This window comes from Phyllopteryx taeniolatus, chromosome 7 (genome assembly GCF_024500385.1).
Source record: "Phyllopteryx taeniolatus isolate TA_2022b chromosome 7, UOR_Ptae_1.2, whole genome shotgun sequence".
Taxonomy (NCBI): domain Eukaryota; kingdom Metazoa; phylum Chordata; class Actinopteri; order Syngnathiformes; family Syngnathidae; genus Phyllopteryx; species Phyllopteryx taeniolatus.
In genome coordinates this window covers 19,161,136-19,175,265 of record NC_084508.1, presented here as the reverse complement: position 1 = coordinate 19,175,265, position 14,130 = coordinate 19,161,136, and the positions used below count along the sequence as shown (strand labels likewise).

The 14,130-nt window shown below is 39.8% G+C and overlaps 1 protein-coding gene across 2 annotated transcripts in view; it reads left to right on the top strand.

The window, feature by feature from the left end:
* The window catches only part of camsap2a (calmodulin regulated spectrin-associated protein family, member 2a), a 46,430-nt gene that overhangs the window by 19,702 nt on the left and 12,598 nt on the right, over positions 1 to 14,130 (top strand). The window contains exons 4-11 of one of the 2 annotated variants that reach the window (XM_061779902.1): positions 1,837 to 1,920; positions 6,257 to 6,289; positions 7,420 to 7,561; positions 8,371 to 8,510; positions 13,213 to 13,309; positions 13,458 to 13,554; positions 13,677 to 13,708; positions 14,053 to 14,122. In XM_061779902.1, coding sequence (XP_061635886.1) covers positions 1,837 to 1,920; positions 6,257 to 6,289; positions 7,420 to 7,561; positions 8,371 to 8,510; positions 13,213 to 13,309; positions 13,458 to 13,554; positions 13,677 to 13,708; positions 14,053 to 14,122 — 695 coding nt within the window. The remainder of the gene's footprint in view (positions 1 to 1,836; positions 1,921 to 6,256; positions 6,290 to 7,419; positions 7,562 to 8,370; positions 8,511 to 13,212; positions 13,310 to 13,457; positions 13,555 to 13,676; positions 13,709 to 14,052; positions 14,123 to 14,130) is intronic. The other variant, XM_061779903.1, reaches the window with a different exon arrangement.

Here is a 14,130-nt window from a genome sequence, read left to right as displayed (position 1 = left end):
GGGCTTACTGGAGGAGGGTAGGTATGGATGGCAGGAGGGAGGCAGTTTGGTGGCATCCAGGGTGACGCCATGTTCTTCCCGCTGGGTCCTGTTCTGGTCGGTTCATTCTGTCACGTACGTGGTTAGGGCGAAGGCGAGGAACGCAAGGCAAGAACATGGTGGACCCAATTGCAGGGAAGCAGGGAGGCAAGGCAGGAGTGCGGGAATCTCAAAATAATAATATTTAATTCCAAAAACAAATGAAAACAAAGATCAGGAAAAAGTCTAAATGCTAAATTAACAAAGTCCAAAATCTAAACACAAAGTAACAAAGAAACACTTGAGTGAACCCAAAACAAGAAACAAGACATGACTGGTGAAATACCTGAACGACAATGACATGGCAAGACATGTGACAACGACAATGAACCGACAAGGACTGAAAGAAACCAGGGAACTAAATACAAACAAATTGACGAGACAACGAGGAACACCTGGACAAGACACGAGTGGCTGGAGAGAGTTGATTGGTCGACACAAAGTAGACGAGAACAGGTGGACACAACAACCTAATGAGCACACGACAAACATGGAACACAGGAAAACATGGAACAAAACTAAACACAACCCAAACCAAAACACAGACCATGACACATACAGTATATTGCCAAAGGTATTTGCTCACCTGCCCTGACTCAGATGATTTTAAGTGATTTCCCATTCTAAATCAATTTGGTTTAATATGAAGTTGGTCTAGCCTTTGCAGCTGTAACAGCTTCAGCTCTTGTGGGAAGGCTTTCAACAAGGTTTAGGAGTGAGTTTATGGGAACCTTTGCCCATTCTTCCAGGAGTATATTTGTGGGGTGACGTAGTGATGTTGGATGAGAAGGCCTGGCTCATGCACTGTCCACTTGAAATGAACCCAGAGGTGTTCTATTGGGTTGAGGGCAGGACTCTGCAGGCCAGTCGAGTTCATCCATACCAAATTCTCTCATCCATGTCTTTTTGGACCTTGCTTTGTGCACTGGTGCACAAACCTGTTGGAAGAGGAAGGGTTAATCTCCAAACTGTCTGACTGTCCAAAATCTCTTGGTATGCTGACGCATTCAGAGTTCCTTTCACTGATATTTTGGACATTTCCAATTTTGTGGGAACAATTTGGAGATGGCACCTTCGTGTTCCAACATGACTATGCATCAGTGCACCAATCAAGGTTCATAAAGACATGGATGAGAGAGTTTGATGTGGATGAAGTTGACTGGCCTGCACAATCCTGACCTAAACCTTATAGAACACTTTTGGATGAATTAGAGCGCAGACTGAGAGCCAGGCCTTCTTGTCCAACATCAGTGTATAACCTCACAAATGTGCTTCTGGGAAAATGGTCATAAATTCCCATGAACACACTCCTAAACCTTGTGGAAAACCTTCCCAGAAGAGTTTATAACTGTTATAACTGCAGAAGGTAGACATGTCATATTTAACAATATGGATTAAGAATGGGATATCACTTAAATTCATGTCAAGACAGGTGAGTGAATACGTTTTGGCAATATAGTGTACACAAATTGTTGTAACGTTTGCACCTGATTTTGAAGTAAATACCCTCAAATTAAAGCTGAAAGTCTGCAGTTAAAGCACATCTAGTTTGTTAAATTTCAAATCCATTGTAGTGGTATCTAAAGCCAAAAAGAAAATGATGTCGATATCCTAATATTTATGGACCTGACTGTATATTTAGACTATCTTTTTTTTTTTTTATCAAACTATTATTAGCGTGAAAACCATATATAAATTAATTTAATTAATATTCATGCTTTTGCTGGGAAAATTCATCCTGCTTGTGCTCCATTTTAGATTAACGAGTACCTCAAAGACACTCTGACTCAGGAAGAGAAGAAAAAGGAGACACAAAGTGCAGAGACTGCAGAAAGTCCTCGGGTGAGTTTAACTCCTTTCTCAGCAGAAACGTAGATTTTGTTTGACTGACAGCCCAAGACAAGTCAAGCAAATCCACTTTATGAATTTCAGTCCTTGACATCTGTGTCAGTCGGCTATCTGGAAGCAGCTTCCTCGAAACTTAAGCCACTAAAATCCTGCTTTCATCGAAGGAATACAAAACGTTAGGATTTCAATCTTTGCAAGAATCCCTCACTAAATCTGTGCCTTAGCCAGAACATCGGCACTCTCTTGTCTAATTAAGTCAATAGTTCCTTTGTGTGACGCCATTAAATGTCCTGCCTGTAGTCCCAACCTGTTATATAATGGTGCTATCAACAGTCATTTCTAATGCCGTGAGGCAGAATGCTCAATGGGTGTGCGTGCGTGTGTGTGTGTGCGCGCGGCTGCATGTGCATGTTCGTGCACGTGTGTGTATCTACCCAATCCTATGGGTAGTGCGTGTCTCACTGTCCAGTCCTGTGCCCGTAGATTTCACTGTTTGATGCTGATCTGACCGGTCAGAGTGCAGAGGCAGCACAGAATGCCACGACTGACCTCACATTATTTAATCATGACTTCTTTAAAAAAAACCTCCAAAGCCTGCAATCCAAGTTGGAGTCTAAAATATCAGAACACAAAACAAACCATTTTAAATAAAAGTTGATTACAAAGTAAAAAAACACTCTGGTGTTTCTTGTAATATTATTACAGATCATCCATCCATCCATTTTCTTCCGCTTATCCGAGGTCGGGTTGCGGGGGCAGTAGCTTTAACAGGTCCTGATTTTCTTCCCAGCCGCTTTACTCTCGGCTGCAAACCACTCCAGTGAGAGTTGGAGATCACGGCTTGATGAAGCGTCCCATTCCCACGATGCACAGTGTTGATGGTGCACTTTTTCCCCCTGCTGAGACGCCGGATGCTGGACCAGAATTTCCTCGAAGCCGTCCGGAAGTCTTTCTCCATGACCTCACCAAACTCATCCCACGCCCAGGTCTTTGTTTCAGCAAACACCAACGCTGCATTTCGCTTGGCCTGCCGGTACCCATCAACTGCCTCAAGAGTCCCACAGGCCAAAAAGGCACGATAGGACTCCTTCTAAAGCTTGACGCCATCCTTCACCGTTAGTGTCGGGGGTTTCCGACGACAGGCACCGACCACTTTACGGCCACAGCTCTGGTCAGCCGCCTCAGCAATGGAGGTGCGGAACATGTTCCACTCGGACTCAATATACCCTCTCGTCCACTGGGGTGAATCCCAATGTACAGGTGCTGAGCCGGGGGGCAATAAGTATACCCACACACCTACTCGGCGCCTCTCACCATGGACAACTCCAGAGTGGAAGAGAGTCCAACCCCTCTCAAGAGGACAGGTGCCAGAGCCCAAGCCGTGTGTGGAGGTGAGCCCGACTATATCCAGTCGGAACTTCTCGACCTCACACACCAGCTCGGGCTCCTTCCCTGCCAGAGAGGTGACATTCCACTTCCCTCGAGCCAGCTTCTATAGTCAGGGATCAGATCGCCAAGGTCTCCGCCTTCAGCCACCACCCAGCTAACACTGCACCTGACCCCTATGGTCGCTCCCACAGGTGGTGAGCCCATGGGAAGCAGTAAAGATCATGTGTTGAATTCATTGGTGGGTTAAACTGTCATGCTGTTATGATATGATACTATATTTAACTGATGCAACCGTCACCATTCCACCTACACAGCCTGTGGTGGAAAAGTTTTACGAGTCAAACTGAACCACTAAATGGGTTTTGTGTCCTTGTAATGACTGTTTGAATTTGAGCTCAACACAATTAAAACCCACTTTTTTCAGTCTTTTTAATGTCTTAAAAATATAGTAATATAATGCTTTTTCTAAGAAATATATTAAACTAAAGCAATGTCGATGAATGTCTGTCCTTGTGTAATTTACTTCCTCCACCCCTTGCCTCAATCCAATAAATCAGTAGGGACAGTACATTTATCACAGCTTGCACTAAGGACAACTGGACCTGTGTGTTGCACGGCAAAATCTCCAAACTGTGAAAAATATGCAAGACTGTTGGTCTACTGTAATATCAACAATTATACTGTATCTCTTTTCCTGTCAATGAGACATGGAGACACATTTAGCTTCCAAGGGCATTTATATGTGTTAAGGACATAGAAGAGTGGAATAATATTTTTAATTTCACAAAAATGGAGTGTGTGTTTGTGTGTGTGGGTGTGCGCATGCAAGTGCGTGTGTGTGTGTGTGTGTGTGTGTTCATGCAGAGATGGTTGTTAAGGACCTTATCTCTCCCCTAGGGGTGTTAGATTTGGAAGTCTAAGTAGATTTTAGTCTCAGTTTGAGCCTATTTTAACCTCTAAAACATGGCACATCACTTTAGGATTATGCCATCTTATTCTCACACACAGGGCAGCGCAACAGTACCTCCTTAAATGTGTATATTTGTCACTTTCTTTACAGTTAAGTTTCTTTACAATGTATTTCCCTTTTGGGTAGTGGACAGAACAATATATTTTGGGGATTTGGACAACAATTCAATATGGAAACTAAAATGAAATGATACTTGAACTCTGACAGAATGTAGTTTAATGGAACATTCATTTTAACCTTTTAATTGTTGAGCTGTACCACTTTTTCTTATCAGGGTGCCCATAGGATCAAACCCAGACCCTGCTCAAAAAATATGAAGTTACTGTATATTTTATTTTCCCTTTTCACCAAATTTTGCAAACACTCGGTTTGCCGGTTATCTTTGCAGTTATTGCAAGGGGTGCTTCTCATACTTTGCTCATCTTAAATAAGTTAAATATGGTGACCAGATTTTGTTAAAATATCAGGACGATGCAATGAAGTTTTATGTCACTGCAAACTACCACCACAATAATACACACATGGTTAGATTATTACATCTCTGACAGTTTCAATCAAAAACATTATTTTCATTGGAAAGGTACAAATTTTTGTCAAGTAAAATTACTTAATTGCCATTCAATTGATGGTGTCAACCTGCTAATACTCCCTGGGAGTATAAATAATAACAACTCTTTTGGTAGATCTCATGACATCACGTTGGGGTGCGTAAGTGTATCACCCTTCCCCACTTGCAGTCTTCAATTATAAGTGTCAAATACTAGTAATAGTCTTCTTTAATGTGTCATAATTTAGTTGTCTTCATGTATGTATCCGTTTTGAAAAATACACAGAACATTGCTCAAAATGTATGTTAAGACTCCACTCCACACACTCCACACACATTATTTATTGCAAATGTGTTTCATAACTCAAACACACAGTCATATAATTTGCCAAGTTTCTTTTTCTTTTTTAACATGAGCATCATATTTGTGCTATGATGTGAAAGCTGTGTACTCAGCAGCAAACAGATAAACCTGATTAACAAATAATGTTGTCCTTTAGATAGTGTGTTCCTCCTTTGATGCCATCAAACTGGTGACTTAAATTACCATTTAGAAACCTACAACTTTAATCACATCAGGCAAATACAATAACGTGACCTTTGAGTCTTTCATCCACTTTGCTGCATTTTATATTTAGGTGTGCACACAAACGGGTTGCCCCACTTCCAACTCACAGTTCATGTTTAAAGTTGACTCTCTAGTGTACTTTTAAATAGCACTTACATTTGATTCTTTGAATCGCTAATTTGAGAGAGAATTAAATGTCGTTTACGTCAAACTGTTTTTAACTGAAAATGGTGTAAAATGTTTTGTTTTGGCGGTTTGTTTTTATGACAACGGCATTTTGACAATGCAAATTTGAAAATCCAAATACTTAAGTTGTCCACGCAGACGCATGTCTTTGTAAAATAATAATAATAATAATAATAATAAATTACTACATAATCCATCTATACTCATTAATTTATAAAACTCTGAACCATAAAGTCATTTTAAAAGAGAAGAAAGTCACTTCTGAAAGATTTACAATAACAATAATGGCAAATCGATGCAACGGGAACTATTGTACATTTATACTGAAAAGCCAGCACTAAACTTCATAATATTGAGTTACTTCTTATGTTTATGTTGTGCATAAATGCATGTTAATCAACTCAGTCAGGTCAATAAACATGCCTAAAACAGTGAAAATAAATAAAGTGCAAATGCCTTGTTTTAACCTTCTGCCATCTCTTTGTTTCAAAAGCAAATATGTAACTTTTAATATATTTAATTTTTACCGTGTGGAAAGGTTCTTTGCACTATTTTATATCTGTGGTCTCACACCTCTTCTTGTCTGTGCTTTTGCGTGTCAATCATGCTGTTGACTAATCTCACTAACACGTATTTCTTTGTTGTTGCTGTTTGTCGTTTGCTACTGCAGTCTCCAACCAAGTGGTACATGAAGCTTGTGCCTGTAAGTCAACCCATCAATGTTAATCCCTTCATTAATGACTCTCACTACTTCCACCTTGTCCTTTGCAACTTTACTTTTACACCACAGGCAGGCAAACTGGGGTAGGAGCAAGCCCACTCATCAGAACATATGCTCTGCTGCTCCTTACTTCTTAAATTGAAATTATCAATAACATAAACTTGCATGCAAGGATGGTGGTGCATCTAAGATACTCTCTTGAGTTTCTCTGATGGAAATGATGCAGTTTATGTTGCCTGTTTCTGCCCTGTTATCAGATCTGACTTCACTGACTGTAATCACATATTTATCACTGTACTGCACCAATTTGGTTGACCCCTTGTGTAAACCTCCAGCAAAGGTGATGGAAAAGGCTGAAACACTCCCATTTAAAAATACTGGAAAAGTGAGGCCAATTTCTTTATTTTTGCTCTAGCCATGTAAAACATTTGGGTTTGATCCCCAAAGATTAATATGAGAGATCAAACTTTTAGCTGCATCTGGATCTGATACATAATTGAGAAGCTTTTTTTAACACACCCATTTTACATGTGAGCAAAAGCATTGTAGCAAGTATTCGAATAACATCATCAGTGAAAATGGTTATGACCAGTCAAGTTAGTACTGCAGACAGTAGCAAAAATCACTGAGGAAGTTAAAATGAAATAGACGGACATAGAAAAAAATTAAAAAATGGCTACATTTATTTGAATTATTTCCCACAAAATGATTGTCTCAGTCTGCCAGCACTTGGCAGGAAATGAATGTCCTTGTAGACTTTTTTTTCTGGCCGCGTTGGCACTTGGAACACACTGTAATGCCTCAGGCCACACCCTCTCTCCAAACACAACTGAGATATTTATACTGCATTATGTTTTTTGTATTGCTTAGCATTCCCCATGTTCATTTGCTTTACTAATTTTATTCCTCATAAAGATCAAGTCATAACTCAAACTAAAAAAAATTGTAATTGAATAATTCTTCCCTTCGAATTGCTTCCTACAATTGCATTTTCCCTCAAGTGAAAGATTTGATCAAACTGATACTCCAAAATTAAAAAAGAGACAGCTCGGCCTGCAGGAGCATGTAGTCTGGAAAATATTCTCACTTTGACTAATCATAATGTTGTCCAGGCCCGGTACAGGAAGGAGCAGAGCAGCAGCCAGGTGAGTCCCTGGATCCCCCCAGTGGACAACCTGCTGAAGGACAGCACAGATGGATCAGCACTGGGTGCTATGCTTCACTTCTACTGCCCCCAGCTGCTTTCTCTCGATGGTAAGAGCTGTTCTGTATCTTAACGCTATTCATTCAGACACAGATGCTTCAATCCCAAAAGGTAGACATGTACCTTTCCATCTTTTTTATTTTCAGTATGTTCCTCACTTGGACTTCATTTGGTTCATCTGCTTAATCTAATGAGAGCCAGCTCAAAATTCTGTTTTTGCAGTAGTAAAGTCCAACATGTCGGATCCATAATATGTATTTGAGACAAAAGTGCTAAAGTTATGTGTGTTCAGTCCACATAGTGTTTTTGATTGGGAATTAATTTAGCAATTTTGCAACATTAAATGCAATAAAAATGAATAATAAGAAAATATATACTGTAATGTTTGTCTCGACATTTATACATTTCCCAAAGACACTGTCAGAACTGTGCATTATTATAAATGTAACTGTAAAATAAAATGTAAAAAATCTCTTTGTAAGTACCAATTGTCTGCATTTTTAATGAGACAAGTTGCCTGACAAGTTTCCTGTTGGAACACAATAGATTGTAACATCAGCATGCTGTTTAAGTGCGTTAATGTGTGATGATGGGCTCACAATCACGTGCATTTACTCAGCAATCAATCACTCAATCAGTGGACATTGTTTTCTCTTCAAATGTGTTAACTAACATGTCTCCACCCACTTGATGATTGATCATTCAGTCATCATTCACCAACACTTAAATAGCCTCAATTTGATCAAGCAGAGAAAACCATACCACTCCATTTGTGATCACATTCAGCAATAACATTGCAAACTCACCCAGGATACTTTTGTAACCACAAGCAGGCTGATGGCTCCCTCTGTGCTCCCAGATGTTTGTCTGAAGCAGAACATGACGCTGGAGGATCGTCTCCACAACGTGCAGCTCATTCAGGATTTCTGTAGAGACAACCTGGAAGGCTGCTGCCATTTCAGTTTGGAGGATATGCTCTATGCCTCGTCCACCCTCAAGGTACTCCTCAACAAAAACAAATCTTTGGAAAATATATGTGTGTTTTGTTTGTTACTTCAGGGAAGTTTTCACAAATTTTCATTACTATTAGTATTGGTGCTTTTTCCTAGACAATCTTCTTTACTGTGAGTGCTACATTGCAGAAGTGTTGGAAAAATTAATTAGAGGATGTTTAATAGAAAGTAGCAAAACTGTGGAAAGGTCTAAGACCACCATTAGCGGGCCATTTATTATTTTAGTAATATTCTATATTTAACAACGATATCTCACCTCTATCAAGTTTTGTGGAAATATTTATTTATATGCATTATTTAGTTACTATTTACTGTTTTATTGTGTCAAACTGACCACTGTGAAAATGGCATAATAACAGCAAAGTTAGTGGTGGCCTAAGACTTTTTTTCAAAAAACTCTACTGTAGTAGCTAAAACTAGATGCTGCTCAACAAATAAGTCTCTGTTTTTTGGTACTTTACTCATGGGGTTTTGACAGAAAAAGATTAAAAAAGCAGATGGTGCGCTCCCCAGCCAAGAAAGGCGAAATGAGCGCTTCTTAGTCAGTCCTTGGGAAAACATTTTAATCCAAATTTTTAATCTTCATCAAGTGACCACAAGCCTTTCGTAGCTGGTCTTTCACTAGTTCTCTGTCTTTCCATTTTCCTTTTCTCTTTTATTTACCTGTTTTCATTTTGAGATTGCATATTTTCTTTGCCTTTCTTTATTTTGCCACAAATAAACATCATTAATTATTTATGCCAAACTGTCTAAAATATTACGTCATTCAAAAAAAAGCGAAATTTGACTTTGCCTCAGTATATTCTGTGACACAGCAGGGTTTGCGTCAGGGCAAACACAAAACAGTCGACCGGGACAGACGTGTGTATGTGTCTGTTTTCAGGCCTTATTTCCATATTCATGAGGAAGAAAAGTCAATGCTATTATAGTTTACATTTGTATAGTAGTGTGTTCTGCTCGCATGACTGTCTTTCACATAGAGAAACATTCACGAAAGATTGAAAATGCTCGAACACATCAACAAACACTCACTCTGTCTGTAAACAAATTAAATTTAATTATGTTAACTGGACAATTACAGCATTTTGCTGACACAAATTACATTAGAGACAAAAAAAATCCCACCAGGACATGGCTGTTTTGAGAGCGTAAGCTCAAACTGCATCGAAGTCCTTTAAATTTGGCGACATTGACCCAGTTTCCCCTGCAGTCATACCCACAGTAGCAGTGTGTCACACTAAACACAGACCTTATTATAGAGACTGACTCGAGACATAGTGTTGATATGGATAAAAAAAAACAAAAATATTGCTTGAAATAAGAGCACATCCACTATAGGCCAGATGAACATCAATTACCTGTACTTAAAATAGACACGAAAAGCAAGATTGTTTCAAATTACATTTGATATATATTTTTTTCTGAATGAATTAATCTGCACATTTGTCCAGCTCCAGGACTGGTGTCACAAAAGATGTATATAAAATTACTACTACAAGTTTTTTCCCTTCAAAGTTATTCCCCTGGAGTCTAAGACACTTTCCCAGCCTTCTCTGCTATGCCTTCATGCACTCCTGGAAGGGTCCTTCAGAGCTCTGTCGTCACAGCCATCTTGATTTTGTCCACGTCTTCAAAACTGGTCCCTTTGATGAAATACCTGAGCTTTGGAAAAAGGAAAAAAAATCACACAGAACAGGGTCAGGTGAGAAGGGAGGTTGCTCAAGCACGTCGATGTTCTCCTCTGCCAGGAACTGTAAGATGCTCATTGTGAGCAGGCGCATTGTGAGCAGGCGCGTTGTCATGGTGAATCAGTCAAAAGTTTTCCTGCCCCAACTTTTGCCTCTTCTCAGGCACTGAATGAAACAAATGCCACAGGATTTCTTTGTAGACATGCTGGTTGATTGGCCATATTGAAGGGAAAACTCAGTAGTTTGGGTTTGAAATATATCTTTTGTGACACCAGTCCTGGATTTTTTCTGATACACCTCATATAGAGTGCTGCAAATATTAAAACAGAGCATTGCCTATTCACACATTCTAAGCACATTTTGACTCAGATATTTCACATTTAACCAAGTCAGTTGAAATGAAAACTTTCAAATTATTATTATTTTTTTAATTAATTTCTCATGAACACTTCGCCAGTAAATTATGGAGGCCCGCTCATGTGTCCTTCCCCTCTTATAATTAAATCTAAATTACCATCTTTTATACTGGAGAAAGAGAAGTTGCTGTCTTCACCTCGGGGCTTTTTCCGGTATGTTCTCATTTCATATAACCAGGATTTTGAGCAGATATTTTTTTCTGAGAAAAGGAAATTACCACATTATCCTTAAGGGTGGGGGCAGCAGCAGCTCATTTTGTGATACCTTGTTTTGGAAGGTGTGAATCCTGTTGCAGGTCAAAAAAGCAGATGTCAACTAGTAGTTGGAGAGATGTGTATGTTGCCTGAGCATTTTCAGGGTGCCCTTGAGCAAGGCACTGTCCATCCAAACCCTGTGACACTACTTTGACACCTCTCCCTGTTTAATCCATGTTACAAAAACAGACAATTTCCCCCACTCACTTGGTATTATGTGTTAATGCTGAAGTTTTATTGTCTTAGACCCCCTAACTGGGGGGGCTAAGCCACCACTAACATCCAAACGTAACTAACACTTTTTCCTTATTCCTGTTTGGTACCTATTCTTAAATTACAAATAACTTTCTCCTGGTGCTCCGGTTTCCTCCCACATCCCAAAAACATGCGTGGTAGGTTGAGTGAAGACTCTAAATTTACCCATAGGTATGAATGTGAGTGTGAATGGTTGTTTGATTATACTGTATGTGCCCTGCGATTGGCTGGCGACCAGTTCAGGGTGTACCCCGCCTCTTGCCCAGAGTCAGCTGGGATAGGCTCTAGCTCGCCCATGAGCCTCGTGAGGATAAACCGGTATGGAGAATGGATGGATGGAAAACTACCACTGATTGTAATTTTGGGCAGTAAATCACAAGACAAATGGGCAGATTGAAGTGGCTGTATAGCTGTGTGGGAACTTGACCTTGATCTTTTAATCAACCATTCAGCCCAATGATTGTTGACAGTAATTGCCCATGGATGTTCAGTGTGTGTGTTTCAGTGAAAGAAACCTCCTCTTTTTATGCATTTTTTTAGCAGAAAGCATGCATGCCACCTCATCATGATCACCCAAAGTGGGTTAGCCTAACCCCTCCCTTCTGAGTAGGATTATCCCCCTGCCCCCCCCCCCCCCCCCCCCAATCAATCCATCCTTAGCCAATTCTAAGAATTCTCCACCAAACTAGATCTGGCAACAAGGCAATCCTGGCAGCACACAAGGTTGCAATGGCAGTCATTGGGGAGACATTTTTGTGCAGGAGTTGGTCCTGTTTGTGTGAGTGCTGACTGACGGAATTAAGCGATAGCACTCACACCTGCTCTGTCAGTAGTAGTTCGACAGACAGACAGTGAATCTGATCCTCAGCTATTTGCTGAAAAACTATATGTATTTGCGGCTTTTGTGGTCTGTCCATAATGCTCTAAAATGCCAAAAGATGGGGCCAAAGCCCTAAATAGAAAGTTGTAATTGGTGTTAAGGAAGTATGTTGAAATGATAAGCCTACATCTCGACTGAGATCTTTGTATGTCAGGTAGTCAGTGCATATTTGTTCAAATCAAATTATCCATCCATCCATTTTCTGTACCGCTTATCCTCACTAGGGTCGCGGCGTGCTGGAGCCTATCCCAGCTAAGTGTGGGCAAGAGGTGGGATACACACTGAACTGACTGCCATCCAATCACAGGGCACAAAATCAAATTATATGAACTATTATTATGAGCAATTCTAAAAAAATTTAAGGGCGCATCAATTACTTAATATAGGTAAGTATTTATAGGTAGTAATTGTACATACGTTTTGGACTTTTTGGGCATTTTGTAACTCTGCATTATAAGATGCCAAGCTAATTTTGAGGCGGATAGCCTGTACCTGATGTTAATTGCCTCTGTTTTACTGTTGTGCTATTGGATTGTGTTCCAGTCTGTGTGCGTGTTGAAGCACGTGCCAATGCGTAGTTATGAGAAATGTTGCTGATGAAGTGAATCAGGTATCTTGAGAGCTGAGCTGTGCAGCATTGTCTTTGTCTGCAGACCAGTGATTGATGGTGGGCAGGGGACAAACATGTTTTCTCAAGGTCAATCCCGTCACACCGCGGTTTCTGGGTTTGCACATGCATGTGTGTGCTCATGAGTGCTAGCATGTTCACTGCAAAAACTGCCCACTAGACTAATGATCAGTGCACTGAAGAGCACTGTGGGTCCAGAGCAGACGCAAAGACTACTGTACGAAGCCTGCTCTGTTTAACAAAAAAAGATGATCTCCCCAGGGAGGTTATGTTTGTTAATAAGTGAGCAGAATTCTGTAAAAAAATACACAATGTATTTCAACAAAACGTTTAGGTACAGCCAGACTGTGGAAGAACCCGTTCAATTTGTGCAGATTTGAAAAAATTAGTGTTTTTTTCACCTTGCAGAATAGGGGATCATCATATAATAGGGCACTGGAAAATGAATATTATAATATATTATAATAATAATAATATATAATATAATGAATATAAGGAATATTCTAGTCGGGTGAACATGTTTTGTTATGTTATGTCATGTCAATCTTATTTGAATTCTCCCTCAGAATAACTACTTGGCGTTCATGGGAGAGCTCTTTTGGTGGTTTGAGGAGGTCAAGCCCTCTTTTGTGAAGCCGAAAATTTGGAACAATGAAGCCACAGGTGAGTCCTTGATGATCCTGCATTGTTGGTACCAGGCTGCAAGATAAATTTGTATCTGAACTACAAACAATTAAAAGATAAATGTGGTAACTGGAATACGAGGCACTACACTAATGAATCAACAACTTTTAAATATTTTTCTCCCCAGAGCTCTCATTCTTGTTGAAGAATATCCCAGCTGTCCCAATATCTAAAGCAACCAAAAGGAGCTTCATGGAAAGATCCCCCAGTCCTGAAAGACCAAGGTATAGTACGTTAGTCCAAATTGGAAAAGCTGTTTTGTTTACTAGAAATACATTACATGCACCCATATTAATTGTTAATAATAATACAGCTTTAATGTTACTTTATATCCCTCTCTTTCTAGTTTGCCCCTGCGACCCCAGCCTAAAAATTCAGGTCTCTATTTTTCTTCCTCATATGCATGTAAAGTCTATGACTCTATCTATCTATCTATCTATCTATCTATCTATCTATCTATCTATCTATCTATCTATCTATCTATCTATCTATCTATCTATCTATCTATCTATCTATCTATCTATCTATCTCTCTATCTCTCTCTCTCTCTCTCTCTCTCTCTCTCTCTCTCTCTCTCTCTCTCTCTCTCTCTCTCTATCTGTCTGTCTGTCTGTCTGTCTGTCTCTAATCTACTACAGATATCTTGCACACACAACCTTTTGGGTCTAAATAACGAAATGAAAGCATGTTTTACATACCTGTATGTTGTTCGTGTCATCCAGGTGAGATCAAGAAATCGACTTCGATGTCCTTTGTTGATAGCAGCCTTGGTACCTGGCCCAAAGAAAAAAGGTCAGTAT